We start from the raw sequence: 27,088 nt of genomic DNA on the forward strand, positions 1-27,088 counted from the left end.
AACTGCTGCTTCTTGACCTGCATACAGGTTTCTCAGGAAACAGGTAAGGTGGTCTGGTATTCCCATCTCTTTAAAAATTTTCCACAGTTTGCTGTGATCCACACAGTCAAAAGCTTTAGCATAGTCAATGAAGCAGATGTTTTTCTGGAATTCCCTTGCTTTTTCTATGATCCAAGAGATGTTGGCAATTTGATCTCTGTTTCCTCTGCCTTTTCTAAATCCAGCTTGTACATCTGGAAGTTCTTGGGTCACATATTGTTGAAGCCTAGCTAAAAGGATTTTGAGCTTTACCTTGCTAGCATGTGAAATGAGTGCAGTTGAGTGGTAGTTTGAATATTCGTTTGCATTGCCCTTTTTTGAGATTGGAATGAAAACTGACTTTTTCCAGTCCTGTGCCACTGCTGTGTTTTCCAAATTTGCTGGCATGTTAAGTGTAGCACTTTAACAGCATCATCTTTCAGGACTGGAAATAACTCAGCTGGAATTTTGAAAATTAACCATTTAAGGCAGCAAGACCTGAAATTATTTTGTGAGGTTTGATCATGGATTCAATTGCTTTCATAGGTACAGAAGTCTCTAGAGGGCACCACAGATGTAGGAAAACTACATTTGAAGGAGAACAAGTTAAAATTGTGTCTTCTTGGTTTCAGTGTAATAGTAGATTTTTAAAATCTGTCCAACAGATATTTGCTGAATGATTACTGTGTGTCAGGCAGTGAGACACTGCCTCTTAAAGGCAGTGAGAATATGATCTTACCCAAATATTGTCCTTGACCTCATAAGCTTATAGTCTATTTGGGAAAAAACATATGTTGAAAAGGCAATTACAAATACTGTTGACTTGTGATTATACTGAGTCACTTAAAGTGATATTGAATATTTAAAATGGCCATTGTTGAAACTTGGTGAGATATGCCAAACAGTATTGAAGACCCAGCTGAGGTGGAAATAATTAATTAGTAAAAACATCAGACCATATAGCTGTATAATTTTTTTCCAGCCATGCTACATAACTTAGACTTGGCAGCAATAAGATTAAATCCAATAGTACTGGGGGTCTGAGGGGTGGTTAGATTAGGAGATGAGGAATATGGTCACTGAAATTGTGAGAACAAATACACATTTCTCAAGCACAGTTATGATCAAAGCCTACTGCATGGAAGTCAGAACACTCTTTTTGTTTCCCCAGATCCTGGTTCTGATAATGATTCCATTTTTCTTATTTTTGTTATGGATTTTGTTAACTTTCTGGAAAGACAGGTGGCTCACCATCGGGCTGTCACTTCAGGTAAGCACCATACTTAGTTGTAGTCCTGTCTGTCCAGATGTGTTCAGGCTGACTTTTCAATTTCCTCACAGGTCTTTTCTCCCTACATACACCTGAGCAGCATATCTGTGATGGTTTTGCTTTCATGGCCTGTGGCCTTCTTCTTGATCCATTTGGAAGGAGAAGGTATGTCCTGTGGGTGGAGCCTTCCCTGATTCTTCCAGCTCTGGCTTTAACTTCTGTACTTTACTCAGCAGAACAAGCAAAGCACCACTGTATCTTTTTTAAACTCATTTATCTTGTTACTCAAGCATGCTCCTTGTGATCAAACTCACAACCGTACATGGTCTGTCATAACATCCTGTCATAGCATTTCCCAGGCTAAGCAGTCCATCTTCTAAAGAGACATTCTCCTTTTAGAAAAATAAGTATTTTCTCTCATTAACTTTCAGGGAATAGATTGGAGTAGTTTTAGGGAGGGTAGATGGCATTTTATTTTTATTTGGCTAGTGATGTTACATGTCATAGTTCTTTAAGTTTGTATTCAGATATTACTATTTTCTTTGTGTGTGTGTGTGTTGCTATATTTTGTTTATTTTTTCTCTTCTGTATAACATTCTATTGATGGTATCAGCACTGAGACTTTTTAAAAAAATTTAATTTTATTTTAATTGGAGGCTAATTGTGCAAGACAGCAAAAGAGACACAGATGTATAGAACAGTCTTTTGGACTCTGTGGGAGATGAAGAGGGTGGATGATTTGGGAGAATGGCATTGAAACATGTATAATATCATATAAGAAATGAATCACCAGTCCAGGTTCAATGCAGGATACAGGATGCTTGGGGCTGGTGCACTGGGATGACCCAGAGGGATGGTATGGGGAGGGAGGTGGGAGGGGGGTTCAGGATTGGGAACATGTGTACACCCGTGGTGGATTCATGTTGATGTATGGCAAAACCAATACCATATTGTAAAGTAATTAGCCTCCAGATATTACTATTTTCAACTCAAAAAACAGCTGCAGATATTCCCTGGATACATCTTAGTCCTTCAAAGCAGTCCATGGTGAGTCTGTCACGTTTGAGGATTTCCACAGAAGCAGAAATCTGCCTCTGCCACTACTTTCCTCTTCATTCTTAGTCCTAATATCATGGAAGCAAATAAGAATCAGAGCTGTACGTGAAGCTGTTTTGAGAATGGAGTTAACTCTCAGCATCCTTACTGAGAAACCAGGAGAACCTGCTTCTGTCTATGTCTCTTTTTATTATTACTGGTTAAACAAGGAGTGCTTGCTTCCTGACGTGTCCAAGGACTCAGAAAGAGAAAAACAGGATTGCCATTATGTGTGTATGTGTATGTAAGCTGGTGAATTTTAGGAAATGTTTCTGGGGGCAGGAACTTAAAGGGGACGATAATGAACTCTTTTCTTTTTTATTTCCTGAATTTTAGCTAGAATGAGACGTTACCAGATTACAAGTAATGAAAGAAGAAGAAATACATGCTGTAGTATGCTCACGAAATTGAGAGGTTAGAGCTGGAGAGCTAGATTTGAAAGTGACATGGATGGTAATTTTAAAATGTACAAATAGGTTAAATCCTCAAACGTATAAAATAGTAAATGTTGAGGTATTGCCAGTGATAACAGGTATTGTGATTAGTCTGTGTGTTTGTGTATGTGTGTGTGCGTTTAAGAGAGGAGTGGGAGAGAGAGAGAAATACAACGATTTCAGTTCAGTTCAGTTCAGTCGCTTAGTTGTGTCCGACTCTTTGCGACCCCAAGAATCGCAGCATACCAGGCCTCCCTGTCCATCACTAACTCCTGGAGTTCACTCAAACTCACGTCCATAGAGTTGGTGATGCCATCCAGCCATCTCATCCTCTGTCATTCCCTTTTCCTCCTGCCCCCAATCCCTCCCAGCATCAGAGTCTTTTCCAGTGAGTCAAATCTTCACATGAGGTGGCCAAAGTATTGGAGTTTCAGCTTTAGCTTCATTCCTTCCAAAGAACATCCAGGGCTGATCTCCTTCAGAATGGACTGGTTGGATCTCCTTGCAGTCCAAGGGACTCTCAAGAGTCTTCTCCAACACCACAGTCCAAAAGCATCAATTTTTTGGCACTCAGCTTTCTTCATAGTCCAACTCTTACATCCACACATGACCACTGGAAAAACCATAGCCTTGACTAGATGGACCTTTGCTGGCAAAGTAATGTCTCTGCTTTTGAATATGCTATCCAGGTTGGTCATAACTTTTCTTCCAAGGAGTAAGTGTCTTTTAATTTCATGGCTGCAGTCACCATCTGCAGTGATTTTGGAGCCCCCCAAAATAAAGTCTGACACTGTTTCCACTGTTTCCCCATCTATTTCCCAAGAAGTGATGGGAATGGATACCATGATCTTTGTTTTCTGAATGTTGAGCTTTAAGCCAACTTTTTCACTCTCCTCTTTCACTTTCATCATGTTCTGCCATAAGGTTGATGTCATCTGCATATCTGAGTTTGTTGATATTTCTCCTGGCAATCTTGATTCCAGCTTGTGCTTCTTCCAGCCCAGCATTTCTCATGATGTACTCTGCATAGAAGTTAAATAAGCAGGGTGACAATATACAGCTTTGACGTACTCCTTATCTTATTTGGAACCAGTCTGTTATTCTATGTCCAGTTCTAACTGTTGCTTCCTGGCCTGCATACAAGTTTCTCAAGAGGCAGTTCAGGTGGTCTGGTATTGCCATCTCTTGGAGAATTTTCCACAGTTTACTGTGATCCACATAGTCAAAGGCTTTGCCATAGTCAATAAAAAAGAAATAGATGTTTTTCTGGAACTCTCTTGCTTTTCCCATGATCTAGGGATGTTGGCAATTTGATCTTTGGTTCCTCTGCCTTTTCTAAAACCAGCTTGAACATCTGGAAGTTCACGGTTCACGTATTGCTGAAGCCTGGCTTGGAGAATTTTGAGCATTATTTTACTAGCATGTGAGATGAGTGCAATTGTGAGGTAGTTTGAGCACTCTTTGGCATTGCCTTTCTTTGGGATTGGAAAGAAAACTGACCTTTTCCAGTCCTGTGGCCACTGCTGAGTTTTCCAAATTTGCTGGCATATTGAGTGCAGCACTTTCACAGCATCATCTTTGGTCTATGATGAGTCAATAGTGTCATATCAATTGCATGAGGTAATATTAGTAGCAGAATAGCTCCATTTTTTGAAATGAAGAAAATGAATACCCAGAGAGGTTAAACAATAAGTCTGAGTCACACAATTAGAAAGTAGTAAAGTCTGCTTTGTATTTGGATTTCTTTCAACTAATATTCCTTCCACTATTTCTGTCTGCCCTCAATACCTGGGCATTTTAGGCTGATCTTTAAGGGCTTGAGAGCTTTTTCAGAACCAATCAAACTCCTCGTCCTTCTGAGAAGCTACTCCTTAACATTCCCTCTCCTTCCTGCCTCCTGTACAATTTATTCCATTGTTAATTTGTATTTGTAATTTTTTGTAGTTGTTCAGTTGCTAAGTCATGTCCGACTTTTTGTGACCTCATGGACTGTAGCACGCCAGGCCTCACTGTCCGTCACCATCTCCTGGAGTTCACCCAAGTTCATGTCCATTGAATTGGTAATGCCATCCAACTGTCTCATCCTTGGTCACCCCCATCTCCTCCTGTTCTCATTCTTTCCCAGTAATAAGATCTTTTCCAGTGAGTCAGCTCTTTGCATCAGGTGGCCAAAGTATTGGCGCTTCAGCATAAGTCCTTCCAATCAATATTCAGGGTTGATTTCCTTTAGGATTGATTGTTTTGATCTCCTTACTGTCCAAGGGACTCTCAGGAGTCTTCTTGAGCACCACAATTTGAAAACAAATTTTTCAGTGTTCAGCCTTCTTTATTGTCCAACTCTCACATCTTTACTTGACTACAGGAAAGACCATATTTTTGACTATACAGACTTTTGTCAGCAAAGTGATGTCTTTGCTTTTTAATATGCTGTCTAGGTTTGTTATAGCCTTCCTTCCAAGAAGCAAGTGTCTTTTTTTTTCTTTTTTTTTTTTAAATTTTAGTTTTTTATTTTTTAAATTTTAAAATCTTTAATTCTTACATGCATTCCCAAACATGAACCCCCCTCCCACCTCCCTCCCCATAACATCTTTCTGGGTCATCCCCATGCACCAGCCCCAAGCATGCTGCATCCCGCGTCAGACACAGACTGGCGATTCAATCCACTGCTGGGCATACACACCGAGGAAGCAAGTGTCTTCTAATTTCATGGCTGCAGTCAACAACCCCAGTGATTTTGGAGCCCAAGAAGAGAAAATCTGTCACAAGTTTCACTTTTTCCCATGAAGTGATGTGACTGGATGCCATGATCTTAGTTTTTTTAATGTTGAGTTTTAAGCTAGCTTTTTCACTCTTCTCTTTCACCCTCATCGAGAAACTGTTTAGTTTGTCTTCACTTTTTCCTATTAGAGTGGTATCATCTAAATATTTGAGATTGTTAATATTATTCCCAACAGTCTTGATTCCAGTTTGTAGCTCATCCAGCCTGGCATTTTGCATGATATACTCTGCATATAAGTTAAATAAACAAGGTGACAGTATATAGCTTTGTTGTACTCCTTTCCCAATTTGGAACCAGTCCATTGTTCAATGTATGTAACTGTTGCTGACAGGTTTCTTAGGAGATAGGTAAGATGGTCTGGTATTCCCATCTCTTTAAGAATTTTCAAGAGTTTGTTCTGATCCACACAGTCAAAGGCTTTCTTGTAGTCAATGAGGCAGCAGTGGTTGTTTTTCTGGAATTCCCTTGGTTTCTCTATGATCCAACGGATGTTGGCAATTTAATCTCTGGTTCCACTGCTTTTTCGAAACCCTGCTTGTTCATCTGGAAGTTCTTGATTCAAGTACTACTGAAACCTAGCTTGAAGGATTTTGAGCATAACCTTACTAGCAAGGAAAGTGAGCATAATTGTCCAGTAGTTTGAATATCCTTTAGCACGATCCTTCTTTGGAATTTGGATGAAAACTTACATTTTCTAGTCCTGTGGCCATTGCTGGATTTTCTAAATTTGCTGGCATATTGAGTGCAACACTTAAACACCATCTATCTTTTAGTATTTTAATTAGCACAGATGGAATTCCATCACTTCCACTAGCTTTATTGGTAGTAATGGTTCCTGAGGCCCACGTGACTTCACACTCCAAGATGCATTTGCAATAATTTTAACTTAATAATCATGCTTGTATTTGGGTAGCCTTTTGCTTTCAAATAATTGAAATGTGGGGGACCTGAGAAAAATAGTAAATCTGTGAGCTCACAGAGTCAGTGAACCCATGGATTAGATATTTACTATAACTATTTTTTGGGGATACTTATTTGCTTGGGATGGTTCTCCATTCCTTTTTTCTTTTTCATCACTTTTTCATTCCAACTTTTTCAGCTCTACAAGTGGCCATTGGAGTGCCCTTTTTTCTTATCCTTTTATGTCTCTATGTGGTGCCATTTGGGACTTACTCTCCCTGCCTTCAGGAGAAGGAGAAATTGGCACCCAAGCCAACCTTCTTTGGACATAGAGGTGCACCCATGGTAAGTCAGAGCTTGATGGATGTGGGTGTGCATGGGTGTGGATGAGACAAGGGCACATCAGATTCTCAGAAACCCCTGGAGAATTAAAGAAGTTGGCTTGAGATGACAAGATGAGTAATTAATTATAGAGGTTGGACTTAATTCTTCTAATTCTCAGTCAATTTCTCTTTATTATGTCCAGTGGCATTGTCTCAGATGAGAAGAATTCCTAAACCAGATTTGTGAGAGGAGAATGTAGGCAGGTTCTTAGAACAAAGAGCCAAGAGAACCAAACTCTACTTCCTAAAGTCCTTTCATTACTGTTCCCCTTTCCTATGCTAAAATGGATATTGGCAGAAAAGACTATGAGATTAAAGGCCTGATGTCCTTTTCTTCCCCAGCTGGGGCCTGAGAATACCATAATGTCCTTTGAGAAGGCTGTTGAATATGGGGCCCATGGACTGGAGAGTGATGTACGAATAAGGTAGGAAAAAAGGGACCAGGGTGGGAGGAGAAAAGACCAGTGGATGACTCCAGCCTGGCCCAAGCTGTAGAGAGGGCAAGCCCTGGGAGTTTCTCCCTTATTCACCCGGCACATCTGCACGTAACACTATATATGAATCACTTCTCCTTTACAAACCACGTGTCTGCATCTCTACATTGTCAGTCACAGGCTTATAAATCACACACTCTATATAGTCTCCACACATAGCTCAAATTTGTCCTCCCTGCAAACATGCTTGGAGCTTACCTCTATGCCCTACCTTAGCAATCTATTTAACTAACATTTCCTAGGCATCATCTGTATTCCTACTATATCCTTCTTCTGAGTGAGAGGCAGATGAGTGAGACAGAGTCGTGCCTAAGAGCTGTTTGCAGCCAGTGAAGGAGACATGGCATGTTTACAAATAAACACAGTATAGGACCATTTGTGGTGAGTGAGTGCCTTGCAGAGAAGAGTAAGGCAAATGCAATGGAACCTCAGTGGAGGAGGAAGAGGCCACCTCTTTTGTGAAAAATGATCTATGTGCTCAGAGCAGTGTTTGGGTTGAGCCTTGAAGGAAAAATACTATTTTTCCAAGCAGATATGGAGAGCGAGAATATTCTAGGCAGAGGCAGCAGCTTAGTTAAAGGCATCCAAAGGAGGAATAGCAAGTTTGTAGATCCGTGAGCTGGTCTGTATGGATGCCAAGAGTAGTCCACTTTGGGGACGTGAGGGGCCTATGTGAGGGGGAAGGTATGGCTACAAGGCTTACTGAGACTGGATCACAGAGATCCCTAAATGTGTACTGGGCAGCCATGGTAGGTTTTAGAGAGTAGATTAGCTTATTGTTTTAGAAGGACTTGTCTGAGAATGTGTGAGGGAGAATCATTCTGGATTTGGGCAGTAGGTTCTAGCAATGTCCAAGGGACAACAAAGGAAGAGTTGGATCATAGCAGGAATGAGGACAAAAAACACATGCTTTTCTGTAGAATGTATGTCCTTGGGCAACCGAAAATAGAGACGAACCGTCGGATGGTTATATTAGAGAATGTGGCATGTACTACTCCCTTTCCAGCCTTCTGTGAGGCAAACAGGAAAGAAATGAACATCCTATTTCACAGTGAAGAACTGTGGTTTGAACCTGAATTCAAAGAAGAGAAATGTATTCCTGAGGACATAAGGCTAGAATGTACATGATAAAGCCAGAATTTGAACTGGATTTCCTGACCCCAGACTAGGGTTAGTATCAATGGTGACAACTATTCCACGCAGAATATTTGAATCAGGATTGAAACTGAATGCTCTTTCAGAGCTTCCGTTTCATTGTGCAAGTTCCTCATGGTCATGGCCTAATGTGGTCATGGTGCTGAGACAAGTGAGCTCCTGGCACATTGTCCTTTTCTCTTCTGTGACTTTAACTTCATTGTAGATGATCTTCCCAACTGCTCAGTTTCTCTGTTGACATCTTCATTTCCCATGACCACCATCCACATATCTCCACCACTCACATTGATGGCTACAGTCTATACTCATCATTAATAAATATTGCCTACCAGTCATAGTCTAGGCAGGACATGAATACCACAAAAGTATCTAGAACAGGTAAAATCATATTATATTTACTAAATAGTAAAAATGGCAAACTACTGAAAGTGGGACATAGGACTCTGGAGAGTGCGCAAATTACAACTACTACTGTGTATTCCACCATATTCTCTCCATTAATTACCAAAAAACATTAAAAATATAAGACACTGGACAAAATTCACAAAGCAGCTAACAGAAGACTCTGAATGGTGAAGAATAGAATGCGGACTGGCTTGGTTCATAAGACCAAAGCAGCTTCATAATAGGGAGCGAGTTTCCACATGCTAATTTCTGTTTCTCCTCATGTATCCTGACATGAGCTCTGAAGAGAGCTGACCTGGAAACACCTATAGCTGCAGACAGAAAAAAGCTCCACAGAAATCTGTTATATCTAGCCCAATAACTGGTAGAAGGGTCATCCAATATGATATAAATGTTTTGATCATACCAGTCCTACTCAGGGGAACACCACACAGAAACCACTCCCCACCCTGTCACAGCTTGCCACTGAGGCTCTGGAGACTGTGAGCAGGTCCCTGTAACTATTTCTGTACTGATGTAAGTGGTGGTACCCATTTCCTTTCTTCTTCAGCTAGAGAGTGAGCAGAGAATTATTGAGAAAAGTTTTCCAGAAAAAATTATTTTTTTATTGTAAAATATTCTTAACATAAAATTTACCATTTAAACCATTTTTGGGGTACAGTTTAATGGCATTAAGTACCTCCACCTTCTTTTAAGCATCACCACATAGATCTCTAGCACTTTTCATCTTCTCAGACTAAAACTATTTGTTAGATGTTAATACTAACTCCACCCAAGCCTTTGCAACCATCATTCTTTTTTCTCTGTCTATGTGTTTGATTGTTCTGTGAAATCATGCAGTATTTATTATTTTGTGTTAAGCTCATTTCACATCAGCATGATGTCAGTATAGCTCATTTCACTTTAGCATGTCAAGACTCATCTATATTGTAGCATCTGTCAGAATTTCCTTCGTTTTAAAAGTTCTCTTAAAAAGCACATAACACAGTTTGCCATCATAACTCTTTTAAGTGTACAATTTAGTAGTATCAAATATATTCACATTGTTTGGAAACAAATCTATAGAACTTGTTCATCTTGCAAATCTGAAACTTCATACCTGTTAAATAACAATTCCACCTTTCCTTCTGCCCTCAGCCCATGCTTACCACAATTCTACTTTTTGCTCCTATGAATCTGACTACGTAAATAACATCCATAAGTGGAATCATACAGTATTTGTCTTTTCGTGACTATCTTGTTTGATTTAGCATAATGTCCTCAGATTTCATCTATGTTGTGGCATGTGACAGGATTTCCTTCCCTTTTTAGATTGAATAGATATTACATTTTGCTTCTTCATTTATCCTCTGATAGACATTTGGCTTGCTTCTGCCTCTTGGCTGTTTTGAAAAATGCTGCTATGAACATTAAGAGTACAAGTATATTTTCAAGAACTTGTTTTCAGTGCTTTTAAGTGTGTAGCCCAAAGTGGAATTACTGTATCAAGTGGTAAATCTATGTTTAGTTTTCTGAGGAATTGCCATGCTAGAGAAAGGGAATTTAAAAACCTGTTCATAAAATCCTGGGCAGACCTTTGTATAACCTATGCATGAAACCACACAGGCGCAACACAGCAGAAGGTTTGAGAATCGATTGGAACACTATCTGTGTTGTAGACTGATTTCTGCAGAGCCTTTGAAAACTAAGTTGGCGTTAAAACTGTATCTTACAAATGTGGTCCAGGACATGTTTTCTGAACCTAGACATATTGAATCTCTGTTCAAATAGATTTTAATGAGATTTCTAATCTCCGAATACTCAAAATGCTCAGGATACAACCCAGAGTTTTCCATACCAAGATCTAGAAAAAACTCAGCTTCATTGAGAAAAGGTAATAAATATATGTGAACAGCAGGAGAAACAGATGTTGGAATTATTTCTAAGAATGTTAAAGCAGCTATCATAAAATGTCTCCAACAAACAATTATGAACACTTGTTAATTGAAAAAGTAGAAGGTGTTAGCAGAGAAAGAGAAGTAAAGAAGAATCAAGTGGAAATGAAAAATTCTTTAGACAAAAGATAATGATGTTGCAATGACAACCCACTCCAGTGTTCTTGGCTGGAGAATCCCAGGGACGGGGGAGCCTGATGGGCTGCCATCTATGGGGTTGCACAGAGTCAGACATGACTGAAGCGACTTAGCAGCACATATCAAATCATGCTGTACACCTAAAAATAATACAATGCTATATGTCACTTATAGCTCAATAAAACAAGGGTAAGGAAAACAACTTGGAACATGAGGAATAAAAAAAAGCAAAGGAAAGGGTAAAAAATACATAGGTGGGAACTGCTCTGGTGGTCCAGTGGTTAAGGAGACACTTGCCACTGCAGGGGACACAGTTCGATCCCTGGTCTGGGAAGATCACAGAAACTGTGGATAACTAAGTCTGTGCATCACAACTGTTGAGCCTGCATGCTACAACTAATGAACTATACATGCCTAGAGCTTGTGCTCTGGAACAACAGAATCCACCACAATGAGAAGCATGCCCACCACAAAGAAAAGTAAGCCCACTCCTGAAACTAGAGAAAGCCCGTGTGCAGCAACTGAGGCCCAGCCCAGCCAGAAATAATAAATGTATTTTAAAAAGATAAATATTAATAGGTGATTCTTCTATTCCAGAGTTTAAAAATTGTGTTCAGTGGTTAAAGACAAAAGTGATAATATTGTTTGATATATGGGTCTCAATCTATTTTTAGATATTTAAGACATGTATATCATAATGGAAGGAGATTGGGTAAAGGGACCTAAAAAGTATTCAGTTTTCTACACAATACTTGAAGTGGTAGATGGTTGACACTAATAGAATGTGATCTATGGGATATATTTGGAATCTTTGGGGCAACCACAAAATTATACAGAGATACACAGTTGACCCTTGAACAACAGGAGATTGAAGTGCCCTTCAGTTCATTTCATTCACTCAGTCATGTCCAACTCTTTGGAACCCATGGACTGCAGCACGCCAGGCTTCCCTGTTCATTACCAACTCCAGGAGCTTGCTCAAACTCATGTCAATCAAATCCATTTTATCCTCTGTTGTCCCCTTCTCCTCCTGCCTCCAGTCTTTCTCAGCATCAGGGTCTTTTCCAGTGAGTCAGTTCTTCCCATCAGGTGACCAAAGTATTGGAGTTTCAGCTTCAGCATCAGTCTTTCCAATGAATATTCAGGACTGAGTTCCTTTACGATTGACAGGCTTGATCTCCTTGCAGTCCAAGGAACTCTCAAGAGTCTTCTACAACACCACAGTTCAAAAGCATAGGTTCCTTGGTGGTCAACTTTCTTTATGGTCCAACTCTCACATTCATAGATGGCTAATGGAAAAACCATAGCTTTGACTAGATGGACCTTTTTCAGCAAAATGATGTCTCTGCTTTTTAATATGCCGTCTAGGTTTGTCACAGCTTTTATTCCAAGGAGCAAGCATCTTTTAATTTCCTGGCTTCAGTCACATTCCACAGTGATTTTGAGCCCAAGAAAATAGTCTCTCACTGTTTCCATTGTTTCCCCATCAATTTGCCATGGAGTGATGGGACCAGATGCCAAGATCTTTGTTTTTTGAATGTTGAGTTTTAAGCCAACTCTTTCACTCTCCTCTTCCACTTTCATCAAGAGGCTCTTTAGTTCTTTGCTTTCTGCCATAGGGGTGGTGTCATATGCATATCTGAGATTATTGATATTTCTCCTGGCAATCTTGATTCCAGCTTGTGTTTCATCCAGCTTGGCATTTCACATGATATACTCTACATATAAGTTAAATAATCAGGGTGATAATATATAGCCTTCACATAATCCTTCCTCAATTTGTAACCAGTTTGCTCTTCCATGTCTGGTTCTAACTTGCTTCTTGACTTGCTTACAGATTTCTCAGCAGGCAGGTACAAAATGAAGCAGGTCAAAAGCTAACAGAGCTTTGCCAAGAGAATGCACTGGTCATAGCAAACACCCTCTTCCAACAACACAAGAGACGACTCCCTACATGGACATCACCAGATTGTCAATATTGAAGTCAGATTGATTATATTCTTTGCAGCCAAAGATGGAGAAGCTCTATACAGTCAGCAAAAGCAAGACTTGGAGCTGACTGTAGCTCAGACCATGAATTCCTTATTGCAAAATTCAGACTTAAATTGAAGAAAGTAGGGAAAACCAGTAGACCATTCAGGGATGACCTGAATCAAACCACTCATGATTGTACAGTGGAATTGACAAATAGATTCAAGGGACTAGATCTGACAGAGTGCCTGAAGAACTATGGATGGAGGTTCATGACATTGCACAGGAGGAACTGATCAAGATCATCCCCAAGAAAAAGAAATGGAGAAAGGGAAAATGGTAGTCTGAGGAAGCCTTACAAATAGCTGTGAAAAGAAGAGAAGCTAAAGGCAAAGAAGAAAAGGAAAGATATACCCATTTAAATGCAGAGTTCCAAAGAATAGCAAGGAAAGATAAGAAAGCCTTCCTCAGTGATTGATGCAAAGAAATAGAGGAAACAACAGAATGGGAAAGATGAGAGACCTCTTCAAGAAAATTAGAGATACCAAGGGAAAATTTTATGCAAAGATGGGAACAATAAAGGACAGAAATGGTATGGACTTACCAGAAGCAAAAGTTATTAAGAAAAGGTGGCAAGAATATACAGAAGAACTATACAGAAAACATCTTCATGACCCGGATAACCATGATGGTATGGTCACTCGCCTAGAGCCAGACATCCTGGAATGCGAAGTCAAGTGGGCCTTAGGAAACATCACTATGAACAAAGCTAGTGAAGGTGATGGAATTCCAGTTGAGCTATTTCAACCTAAAAGATGATGCTGTTGAAGTGCTGCACTCAACATGCCGGCAAATTGGGAAAACTCAGCAGTGGCCACGGGAATGGTAAGGGTCAGTTTTCATTACAATCCCAAAGAAAGGCAATGACAAAGAATGTTCAAACTACTGCACAGTTGCACTCATCTCACATGCTAGCAAAGTAATGCTCAAAATTCTCCAAGCAAGGCTTCAACAGTACCTGAACCGAGAACTACCAGATTAACAAGCTGGATTTAGAAAAGTCAGAGGAACCAGAGATAAATTGCCAACATCCGTTGGTTCATTGAAAAAGCAAGGGAGTTCCAGAAAAACTACTTCTGCTTTATTGACTATGCTGAAACCTTTGACTATGTGGATCATAACAAGCTGTAAAAAATACTTAAAGAGATGGAATACCAGGCCACCTTACCTGCCTCCTGAGAAATCTGTATGCAAGTCAAGAAGCAGCAGTTAGAACTGGACATGGAACAACAGACTGGTTCCAAATAGGTAAAGGAGTAAATCAAGGCTGTATATTGTCACCCCGTTCATTTAACTTATATGCAGAGTACATCATGCAAAATGCCAAGCTGGACGAGGCACAAGCTGGAATCAAGATTGCCAGGAAAGATAACAATAACCTCAGATACACAGATGACACCACCCTTATGGCAGAAAGCAAAGAAGAACTAAAGAGCTTCTTGATGAAAGTGAAAGAGGACAGTGAAAAAGTTGGCTTTAAACTCAACATTCGTATTTTGATCTTTTTTGGTTTCTTCTGTGATTTGTTTGTTATTCAGCAGCGTGTTGTTCAGCCTCCATATGTTGGAATTTTTAATAGTTTTTCTCCTGTAGTTTAGATCTAATATTACTGCGTTGTGGTCAGAAAAGATGCTTGGAATGATTTCAATTTTTTTGAATTTAGCAAGGCTAGATTTATGGCCCAGGGTGTGATCTATCCTGGAGAAGGTTCCGTGTGTTCTTGAGAAAAAGGTGAAATTCATTGTTTTGGGGTGAAATGTCCTATAGATTTCAGAAACGAATGAAAATGAAAACACAATAATCCAAAACCTGTCAGTTCAGTTCAGTCCAGTTAGGTCGCTCAGTCGTGTCCAACTCTTTGCGACCCCATGAATCGCAGCACGCCAGGCCTCCCTGTCCACCATCAACTCCCAGAGTTCACTCAGACTCACATCCATCGAGTCAGTGATGCCATCCAGCCACCTCATCATCTGTCGTTCCCTCTTCCTCCTGCCCCCAATCCCTCCCAGCATTAGAGTGTTTTCCAATGAGTCAACTCTCCACATCAGGTGGCCAAAGTACTGGAGTTTCAGCTTTAGCATCATTCCTTCCAAAGAAATCCCAGGGCTGATCTCCTTCAGAATGCACTGGTTGGATCTCCTTGCAGTCCAAGGGACTCTCAAGAGTCTTCTCCAACACCACAGTTCAAAAGCACCAATTCTTCGGCGCTCAGCCTTCTTCACAGTCCAACTCTCACATCCATACATGACCACAGGAAAAACCATAGCCTTGACTAGACGGACCTTAGTCGGCAAAGTATGTCTCTGCTTTTGAATATGCTATCTAGGTTGGTCATAACTTTTCTTCCAAGGAGTAAGCGTCTTTTAATTTCATGGCTGCAAGCACCATCTGCAGTGATTTTGGAGGCCCCAAAAATCAAGTCTGACACTGTTTCCCCTGTTTCCCCATCTATTTCCCATGGAGTGATGGGACTTGGTGCCATGATCTTCGTTTTCTGAATGTTGAGCTTTAAGCCAGCTTTTTCACTCTCCTCTTTTACTTTCTACAAGAGGCTTTTTAGTTCTTCTTCACTTTCTGCCATAAGGGTGGTGTTATCTGCATATCTGAGGTTATTTATATTTCTGCCGGAAATCTGGATTCCAGCTTGTGTTTCTTCCAGTCCAGCGTTTCTCATGATGTACTCTGCATATAAGTTAAATAAGCAGGGTGACAATATACAGCCTTGACGTACTCCTTTTCCTATTTGGAACAGTGGGACACTATAAAAACAGTGCTAAGGGGAAGGATCCTAGCAATACAGGCATACCTCAAGAATCATGAAAAAATTCAAATAAATAACCTAACTCTACACCTAAAGCAACTAGAAAAGGAAGAAATCAAGTACCCGAGGGTTAGTAGAAGGAAAGAAACCTTAAAAATTAGGGCAGAAATAAATGCAAAAGAAACAAAAGAGACTATAGCAAAAATCAACAAAGCCAAAAACTGGTTCTTTGAGAGGATAAATAAAATTGACAAACCATTAGCCAGACTCATTTAGAAACAAAGGGAGAAAAATCAAATCAATAAAATTAGAAATGAAAATGGGAGATCATAACAGACAACACAGAAATACAAAGGATCATAAGAGACTACTATCAGCAATTATATGCCGATAAAATGGACAACATGGAAGAAATGGACAAATTTTTAGAAAAGTACAGCTTTCCAAAACTGAACCAGGAAGAAATAGAAAATCTTAACAAATCCATCACAAGCATGGAAATTAAAACCATAATCAGAAATCTTCCAGCAAACAAAAGCCCAGGTCCAGATGGCTTCACAGCTGAATTCTACCAAAATTTAGAGAAGAGCTAACACCTATCCTCCTCAAACTCTTCGAGAAAATTGCAGAGGAAGGTAAACTTCCAAACTCATTCTATGAAGCCACCATCACCCTAATACCAAAGCCTGACAAAGATGCCACACAAAAAAAGAAAACTACAGGCTAATATCACTGATGAACATAGATGCAAAAATCCTTAACAAAATTCCAGCAATCAGAATCCAACAACACATTAAAAAGATCATACATCATGACCAAATGGGCTTTATCCCAGGGATGCGAGGATTCTTCAATATCTGCAAATCAATCAGTGCAATACACCACATTAACAAATTGAAAAATAAAAGCCATATGATTATCACAATAGATGCAGAGAAAGCCTTTGACAAAATTCAACATCCATTTATGATAAAAATTCTCCAGAATGCAGGAATAGAAGGAACATACCTCAACATAACAAAAGCTATATAAAATTCTCCAGACAGGCTTCAGCATTATGTGAACTGTGAACTTCCTGATATTCAAGCTGGTTTTAGAAAAGGCACAGGAACCACAGATCAAATTGCCAACATCTGCTGGATCATGGAAAAAGCAAGAGAGTTCCAGAAAAACATCTATTTCTGCTTTATTGACTATGCCAAAGCCTTTGACTGTGTGGATCACAATAAACTGGAAAATTCTGAGAGAGATGGGAATACCAGACCACCTGACCTGCCTCTTGAGAAATCTGTATGCAGGTCAGGAAGCAACAGTTCGAACTGGACATGGAACAACAGACTGGTTCCAAATAGGAAAAGGAGTACGTCAAGGCTGTATATTGTCACCCTGCTTATTTAACTTATATGCAGAGTACATCATGAGAAACGCTGGACTGGAAAAAACACAAGTTGAAATCAAGATTGCTGGAAGAAATATCAATAACCTCAGATATGCAGATGACACCACCCTTATGGCAGAAAGTGTAGAAGAACTAAAAAGCCTCTTGATGAAAGTAAAAGAGGAGAGTGAAAAAGCTGGCTTAAAGCTCAACATTCAGAAAATGAATATCATGGCATCTTGTCCCATCACTCCATGGGAAATAGATGGGGGAACAGTGGAAACAGTGTCAGACTTTATTTTTTTGGGCTCCAAAATCACTGCAGATGGTGCTTGCAGCCATGAAATTAAAAGACTCCTACTCCTTGGAAGAAAAGTTATGACCAATCTAGACAGTATATTGAAAAGCAGAGACATTACTTTGCTGACTAAGGTCTGTCTAGTCAAGGCTATGGTTTTTCCAGTGGTCATGTATGGATGTGAGAGTTGGACTATGAAGAAGTCTGAGCACTGAAGAACTGATGCTATTGAAATGTGGTGTTGGAGAAGACTCTTGAGAGTCCCTTGGACTGCAAGGAGATCCAATCAGTGCATTCTGAAGGAGATCAGCCCTGGGATTTCTTTGGAAGGAATGATGCTAAAGCTGAAACTCCAGTACTTTGGCCACCTGATGTGGAGAGTTGACTCACTGGAAAAGACTTTGATGCTGGGAGGGATTGGGGGCAGGAGGAGAAGGGCACGACAGAGGATGAGATGGCTGGATGGCATCACTGACTCGATGGACGCGAGTCTGAGTGAACTCTGGGAGTTGGTGATGGACAGGGAGGCCTGGCGTGCTGCGACCATGGGGTCACAAAGAGTCGGACACGACTGAGTGACTGAACTGAACTGAATGACAAACCCACAGCAAACATTATCCTCAATGGTGAAAAATTGAAAGCATTTCCCCTAAAGTCAGGAACAAGACAAGACTGCCCATTCTCACAACTACTATTCAACATAGTTTTGGAAGTTTTTGCCACAGCAATCAGAGCAGAAAAATAAATAAAAGGAATCCATATTGGAAAAGAAGAAATAAAACTCTGTTTGCAGATGACATGATCCTCTACATAGAAAACCCTGAAGACTCCACCAGAACATTACTAGAACTAATTAATGAATATAGTAAAGTTGCAGGATATAAAATCAACACACAGAAATCTCTTGCACTCCTGTGCACTAATAGTGAGAAAACAGAAAGAGAAATTAAGGAAACAATTCCATTCATCATTGAAACAAAAGAATAAAATACTTAGGAATATATCTACCTAAAGAAACAAAAGACCTATATATAGAAAATTATAAAACACTGGTGAAAGTAATCAAAGAAGACACAAATAGATGGCGAAATATACTGTGTTCATGGATCGGAAGGATCAATATAGTGAAAATGAGTATACTACCCAAAGCAATCTATAGAATCAATGTAATCCCTATCAAGCTACCAGCGGTATTTTTCACAGCGCTAGAACAAATAATTTTACAATTTGTATGGAAATAGAAAAAAAAACTCGGATAGCCAAACCAATCTCGAGAAAGAAGAATGGAACTGGAGGAATCAACCTGCCTGACTTCAGGCTCTACTACAAAGCCACAGTCATCAAGACAGTATGGTACTGGCACAAAGACAGAAATATAGATCAATGGAACAAAATAGAAAGCCCAGAGATAAATCCACACATCTATGGACACCTTATCTTTGACAAAGGAGGCAAGAATATACAATGGAGAAAAGACAATCTCTTTAACAAGTGGTGCTGGGAAAATTAGTCAACCACCCATAAAAGAATGAAACTAGAACACTTTCTAACACCGCACACAAAAATAAATTCAAAATGGATTAAAGATCTAAACGTAAGACCAGAAACTACTAAACTCCTAGAGAAAGACATAGGCAAAACACTCTCTGACATAAACTACAGCAGGATCCTCTATGACCCACCTCCCAGAATATCGGAAATAAAAGGAAAAATAAACAAATGGGACCTAATTAAAATTAAAAGCTTCTGCACAACAAAGGAAACTATAAGCAAGGTGAAAAGACAGCCTTCAGAATGGGAGAAAATAATAGCAAATGAAGCAATGGACAAAGAATTAATCTCAAAAATATACAAGCAACTCCTGCAGCTCAATTCCAGAAAAATAAATGACCCAATCAAAAAGTGGGGAGAAGAACTAAACAGACATTTCTCCAAAGAAGACATACAGATGGCTAACAAACGTATGAAAAGATGCTCAACATCACTCATTCTCAGAGAAACGCAAATCAAAACCACAATGAGGTACCATTTCACACCAGTCAGAATGGCTGTGATCCAAAAGTCTACAAGCAATAAATGCTGGAGAGGGTGGGTGTGGAGAAAAGGGAACCCTCTTACACTGTTGGTGGGAATGCAAATTAGTACAGCCCCTATGGAGAACAGTGTGGAAATTCCTTAAACAACTGAAATAGACCTGCCATATGATCCAGCAATCCCACTGCTGGGCATACAGACCGAGGAAACCAGAACTGAAAGAGACACGTGTACCCCAATGTTCATCTAGCACTGTTTATAATAGCCAGGATGTGGAAGCAACCTAGATGTCCATCAGCAGACGAATGGATAAAAAGCTGTGGTATATATACACAATGGAGTGTTACTCAGCCATTAAAAAGAATACATTTGAATCAGTTCTAATGAAGTGGATGAAACTGGAGCCGATTATACAGAGTGAACTAAGCCAGAAAGAAAAACGCCAATACAGTATACTAACACATATATATGGAATTTAGAAAGATGGTAACGATAACCCTGTATGCAAGACAGCAAAAGAGAGATGTATAGAACAGTCTTTTGGACTCTGTGGGAGACGGCAAGGGTGGGATGGTTTGGGAGAATGGCATTGAAACATGTATATTATCATATGTGAAACAAATCGCCAGTCCAGGTTCGATGCATGATACAGGGTGCTCTGGGCTGGTGCACTGTGATGACCCAGAGGGATGGGATGGGGAGGGAGGTGGGAGGGGGTTTAGGATTGGCAACACACATACACCTGTGGCAGGTTCATGTCATGTACGGCAAAACCAATATAATATTGTAAAGTAATTAGCCATCAATTATAATAAATAAATTTGTATTAAAAAAGAAAAAAAAACCCCTCAGCATTCAGAAGACTAAGGTTATGGCATCCAGTTCCATCACTTCATGGCAAATAGATAGGGAAATAATGGAAACTGTGACTAACTTTAGTTTTGGAGGTTCCAAAATCACTGCAGATGGTGACTGCAGCCTTGAAATTAAAAAGATGCTTGCTCCTTGGAAGAAAAGCTATGACCATCCTAGAGAGCATATTAAAAAGCAGAGACATTACTTTGCCTACAAAGGTCTGTCTAGTCAAAGCTATGGTTTTTCCAGTAGTCATGTATGGATGTGAGAGTTGTACTATAAAGAAAGCTGAGTGCCAAAGTATTGATGTTTTTGAACTGTGGTGTTGGAGAAGACTCTTGAGAGTCCCTTGGACTGCAAGGAGATCCAACCAGTGTATCCTAAAGGAAATTGGTCCTAAATATTCATTGGAAGGACTGATGCTGAAGCTTAAACTCTAATACTTTGGTCACCTGAGGTGAAGAACTGACTCACTGGAAAAAGACCCTGATCCTGGGAAAGATTGAAGGCAGGAGGAGAAGGGGCAACAGAGGATGAGATGGTTGGATGGCATCACCAACTGGATGGACATGCCTTTTAAGTTCATTCCAGGAGTTTGTGGTATGCAGGAAGTCCTGTCATGCTGCAGTCCATGGGTTTGCAAAGAGTCGGATAGGACTGAGTGACTGAACTGAACTTGTTCGTATGGCCCCAGGGAGCACAGGGCCTTACCTCATCCCTACCCTACTTACTTACTCTCAAGCCATACCTTTTTCTTCATTCTAACAATCCCTGGATAGGGAAGCTACACTTTCACCTTAAATAATATGATATTTACAAAGCCCAAAAAGAGATCCCTAGGGCAGAAAAATACTGATATCATGTGAATTATTGGCACTTAGTCCTTTGTTGTGATATGGGAGGGAGTAAGGAACCTTAGTTAGACTTTTGACCTTGATGGGCTTTCTGAGAACTCTGTCTGCCAAGTTGACTGTATTCTGCCAATTCTCCCATTTTCCCTTTCTCCCCATGCCTACAGTTTTGATGGGGTGCCTTTTCTCATGCATGACTATGACTTGACAAGAACAACCAATATAAAGGAGGTCCTGCCAAATGCCTCCAGTAGACACCCTTCCTTGTTTCGATGGAGTTTCCTGACGACTCTGAATGCAGGCAAATGGTTTTCAGATGCATGGGTAAGATGCATTTCCCAGGTCAAAAAACTGAATCCTTTTATTACACATGGTCACACACTCTCCTAGAAATAAACACACTGTGTACAGTATAATTTTGATGCCCTTGTGAGGTGGTACTACCTGAGAGAATTGGAGAAGGTCATGCAAAGTTATCATTTGATCTGAAAGAAGATTATTGCTGAGGGGAACCATGGGCAATAATGGTGGTTTGTCTCATATATTACAGTAGACTGGAGCAAGAAGGTATGTAGTGTGTGTGTGTGTCTTTATGAAAGAGGAAAGGAAAGGTGAAGGGAGGGAGAGAGAGACAAAAGGAGAGGTACAGAAGAGACTGGATATACACTGGGAAAATAATCAGAAAAAAGTTATGAGGAGAATATCAGTTCAGTTCAATTCAGTCACTCAGTCATGTCCGACTCTTTGTGACCCCATGAATCGCAGCAACCAGGCCTCGCTGTCCATCACCATCTCCCGGAATTCCACTCAAACCTACGTCCATTGAGTCAGTGATGCAATCCAGCCATCTCATCCTCTGTCATCCCCTTTTCCTCCTGCCCCCAATCCCTCCCAGCATCAGAGTCTTTTCCAATGAGTAAACTCTTTGCATGAGGTGGCCAAAGTACTGGAGTTTCAGCTTTAGCATCATTGTTTCCAAAGAACACCCAGGACTCATCTTTAGAATGCACTGGTTGGATTTCCTTGCAGTCCAAGGGACTCTCAAGAGTCTTCTCCAACACCACAGATCAAAAGCATCAATTCTTCAGCACTCAGCTTTCTTCACAGTCCAACTCTCACATCCATACATGACCACTGGAAAAACCATAGCCTCGACTAGACAGACCTTTGTTCTCAAAGTAATGTCTCTGCTTTCCATATGCTATCTAGGTTGGTCATAACTTTTCTTCCAAGGAGTAAGCGTCTTTTAATTTCATGGCTGTAATCACCATCTGCAGTGATTTTGGAGCCCAGAAAGATAAAGTCTGACACTGTTTCCACTGTATGCCCATCTATTTCCCATGAAGTTCTGGGACCAGATGCTATGGTCTTCATTTTCTGAATGTTGAGCTTTAAGCCAGCTTTTTCACTCTCCTCTTTCACTTTCATCAAGAGGCTTTTTAGTTCCTCTTCACTTTCTGCCATAAGGGTGGTGTCATCTGCATATCTGAGGTTATTGATATTTCTCCCAGCAATCTTGATTCGAACTTGTGCTTCTTCCAGCCCAGCATTCTTCATGATGTACTCTGCATATAAGTTAAATAAGCAGGGTGACAATATACAGCCTTGACGTACTCCTTTTCCTATTTGGAACCAGTCTGTTGTTCCATGTCTAGTTCTAACTGTTGCTTCCTGGCCTGCATACAGGTTCCTCAAGAGGCAGGTCAGGTGGTCTGGTATTACCATCTCTTGAAGAATTTTCCACAGTTTATTGTGATCCACACAGTCAAAGGCTTTGGCATAGTCAATAAGGCTGAAATAGATTTTTTCTGAAACTCTGTTGCTTTTTCGATGATTCAGTGGATGTTGGCAATTTGATATCTTGTTCCTCTGCCTTTTCTAAAACCAGATTGAACATCTGGAAGTTCACGGTTCACCTATTGCTGAAGCCTGGCTTGGAGAATTTTGAGCATTACTTTACTAGCACGTGAGATGAGTGCAATTGTGTGGTAGTTTGAGCATTCTTTGGCATTGCCTTTCTTTGGGATTGGAATGAAAACTGACCTTTTCCAGTCCTGTGGCCACTGCTGAGTTTTCCAAATTTGTTGGCATACTGAGTACAGCACTGTCACAGCATCATCTTTTAGGATTTGAAATAGCTCAACTGGAATTCCATCACCTCCACTAGCTTTGTTCGTAGTGATGCTTTCTACGGCCCACTTAACTTCACATTCCAGGATGTCTGGCTCTTGGTGAGTGATTATACCATTGTGATTATCTTGGTCATGAAGATTTTTTTTTGTACAGTTCTTCCGTGTATTCTTGCCACCTCTTCTGAATATCTTCTGCTTCTGTTAGGTCCATACCATTTCTGTCCTTTATCGAGCCCATCTTTGCATGAAATGTTCCCTTGGTATCTCCAATTTCCTTGAAGAGATCTCTAGTCTTTCCCATTCTGTTTTTTTCCTCTATTTCTTTGCATTGATCACTGAGGAAGGCTTTCTTATCTCTTCTTGCTATTCTTTGGAACTGTGCATTCAGATGCTTATATCTTTCCTTTTCTCCTTTGTTTTTCACTTTTCTTCTTTTCACAGCTATTTGTAAGGCCTCCCCAAACAGCCATTTTGCTTTTTTTGCATTTCTTTTCCATGGGGATGGTCTTGATCCCTGTCTCCTGTACAATGTCACAAACCTCATTCCATAGTTCATCAGGCACTCTATCTATCAGATCTAGGCTTAAATCTATTTATCACTTCTACTGTATAATCATAAGTGATTTGATTTAGGTCATTCCTGAATGGTCTAGTGGTTTTCCCCACTTTCTTCAATTTAAGTCTGAATTTGGCAATATGGATTTCATGATCTGAGCCACAGTCATCCCCCAGTCTTGTTTTTGCTGACTGTATAGAGCTTCTCCATCTTTGGCTGCAAAGAATATAATCAATCTGATTTTGGTGTTGACCATCTGGTGATGTCCATGTGTAGTCTTCTCTTGTGTTTTTGGCAGAGGGTATTTGCTATGACCAGTACGTTCTCTTGGCAAAATTCTCTTAGCCTTTGCCCTGCTTCATTCTGTATTCCAAGGCCAAATTTGCCTGTTACTCCAGGTGTTTCTTGACTTCCTACTTTTGCATTCCAGTCCCCTATAATGAAAAGGATATCTTTCTTGGGTATTTGTTCTAAAACGTCTTGTAAGTCTTCATAGAACCGTTCAACTTCAGCTTCTTCAACATTACTGGTTGGGGTATAGACTTGGATTACTGTGATACTGAATGGTTTACTTTGGAAATGAACAGAGATCATTCTGTCGTTTTTGAGATTGCATACAAGTACTGCATTGGATATGAGGAAAATATAGCAGTGTGTAAATAAGACAGTTTAGAGTTATCCTGAATATTTTAAAGTGGGTAAAAAAGTCACGCCTGTCATTTCAAGATAGTTTAAGAAAAAACAAGTGACATTTTCCAGGTTATCATATGTTTACAGGGAATCCATGCAACCTAGGTTTTACCAATCAGATATACTCATTTTGAGTCTTTGATTTTGACAACAAATATCTGAGGAAGACAGACAGCAGACATTCATATTGCTAGCACCTATGGAAACAGAGCTACAATACTTGAGGGTCAGCTGTGGTAATAGCTCTCTTATTACATAATTGTGTACTTAGGAAAATAAACCTTCAGATAATTTTGTTTATTATCTAGGTGGAATGGATTTTTATTTATATTACATGTTAATCCTGAAGACTGACTTGATCCTTTTTCATGTTAAAAAAGGGACAAGTTAAGACTTAGGTAAAGAGAGATTATCCACCTCAAAGTCATTCTGTTAACAAGTATTACTATAAGGGACAGCTAAATGTTGGTTTATAATGAGTGTATCACCTCAGAATACTTATTCTCATATGAGTATATAGCCTACAAATGCTGTTTGCATGTGTGAAATAGTGGTATCCATCTGATATACCAGGTTTCTGTGTGTGTGTTTAGGCTCTGTATATAAATCTCATCATGCATGAATGAATAGAACATACAGACTTGAGAGGCTTCTTTAGCATGTATAATGTACATAGGCTTAGTTTGCCATATAGGAAACTCTTCTCTTGTATCTCAGCTCGTAAAGAATCCACCCACAATGTGGGAGACCTGGGTTCAATCCCTGGGTTAGGAAGATTTCCTGGAGAAGGGAAAGGCTACCCCTGGAGAATTCCATGGTCTGTATAGACCATGGTTCACAAAGAGTCAGACATGACTGAGCGACTTTCACTAGTTTGCCATAGGTAATGTTTTAACAAACATGTATTCCAAATGAAAAGGCCGTTATTAATCTGATGTGTAATGTATGGTTTGTGAAAGTCTTATTGTAAGTGATGGAATTGGATATGTTGTTATAAAGTTTTGCTTATTTTATAGGATTAACAGTTTTATTTTAGCTTGTTTAGGTGGTAAGTTTACAGTGTTTAGTTTCTCAATTATTCTGGTTACTGAAGGTATCTGAAAGCTTGACTTCAAATATGATTATCTAGGAGGCTTTATTTTTAGGTTTCATAGTAGAGCTTTCTTTGATTCCATGTTGTGCAGGCAGGAAGTCAAGGTGGTGTTGGCACATGATTTAAAAGATTTGGATATTTGGATAATTTTTCGTAGTAAAGAAATTGGTTTTGTTTGTGAAGGTTTTTCTGGTTGTTCTTTATTGGTTGGGTATGGTTATGGATTGATGGTGGTGGTGAGTTGATTATTATTTGTCAGTATAATTACTATTCTTGAGATTACTTGTGAAAATTAAATACCTAATCTGATCTATAATGAAATAAAAATAGATACTGAAGTTCTGGGAGTTGTCCCTGGAAGCTCAGCTGAGTTCCTATTTTTTAGTAAAACCAAACTTTGTGTGGAATATTTTCATATCCTTTTGTGAAAGGATAAATCTCAAGATTACAGAGGAATTACTTGAGAAATTTATCTCATGCATAAAGATAATGAACTAGGTACAAGTTTTATTTAGCACATTAATATGGAAACAAACACGATGACGAAACCCAGTCAACAGAAAAGTGAGAAACCAACATGCAAAATTCTCAGTGCAACAAAGAAATGCTAAGAATTGCATTGCTAAGTTGAATACAAACCTAGTGTATTATTTCAGTTAATACACTCTGTGACAATAAAACTTAATTTTAGAGTTGTCTTCTCTATGAAAACTCATTTGCATCTCTACTAGACAAAAATCCTGTCCTCTTTTATCAGTTTTCTAGAAGTCAACATCTAACTTTATATTGTAAATCAGTTCAGTTCAGTTCAGTCGCTCAGTCATGTCCGACTCTTCACAACCCCATGAACTGCAGCATGCCAGGCCTGCCTGTCCATCACCAACTCCCAGAGTTTACTCAAACTCATGTCCATTGAGTTGGTGATGCCATCCAACCATCTCATCCTCTGTCATCCCCTTCTCCTGCCTTCAATCTTTCCCAGCATCAGGGTCTTTTCCAGTGAGTCAGTTCTTTGCATCAGGTAGCCAAAGTATTGGACACAGAAATTCAAAGAAAGGCACATTCCCATAAGAATCAGATGATCTTTAGGTGTGCATGTTAAACAGTGTGCTACAATGATACTGGAGGGTTCAACGATGAACTTATGCTTCATTTCTGAGTTTTGAAAATTTAGGTTCCCTCTTGTGCTCATAAATAACCTCTGTAGATTATTTAGAGGAGGGTCTTATTGTGATTTTGTGTTATTTAACCTTATTAATTTGTATCCAGTGCAGTTTAAAGGATCAGTTAATACACATAAGGTTTATTGTTGTATAATCAGCAAATCTTGATTCAGATTGTGTTGAATAACTATTAAGCTTAATAAATGAGGTTCTGTCTAGAGCATGTATAGGGAGTCTAGAA

General features: G+C 39.6%; 1 protein-coding gene across 1 annotated transcript in view; it reads left to right on the top strand.

Moving 5' to 3' along the window:
- Positions 1-27,088, top strand: part of LOC138426403 (glycerophosphodiester phosphodiesterase domain-containing protein 4-like) — a 133,770-nt gene that overhangs the window by 41,144 nt on the left and 65,538 nt on the right. Inside the window, exons 6-11 of the mRNA XM_069564915.1 lie at positions 1,190-1,288; positions 1,360-1,453; positions 2,720-2,797; positions 6,696-6,841; positions 7,222-7,304; positions 21,381-21,537. Coding sequence (XP_069421016.1) covers positions 1,190-1,288; positions 1,360-1,453; positions 2,720-2,797; positions 6,696-6,841; positions 7,222-7,304; positions 21,381-21,537 — 657 coding nt within the window. The remainder of the gene's footprint in view (positions 1-1,189; positions 1,289-1,359; positions 1,454-2,719; positions 2,798-6,695; positions 6,842-7,221; positions 7,305-21,380; positions 21,538-27,088) is intronic.

This window comes from Ovis canadensis, chromosome 21, assembly GCF_042477335.2.
Source record: "Ovis canadensis isolate MfBH-ARS-UI-01 breed Bighorn chromosome 21, ARS-UI_OviCan_v2, whole genome shotgun sequence".
NCBI classification, from domain to species: domain Eukaryota; kingdom Metazoa; phylum Chordata; class Mammalia; order Artiodactyla; family Bovidae; genus Ovis; species Ovis canadensis.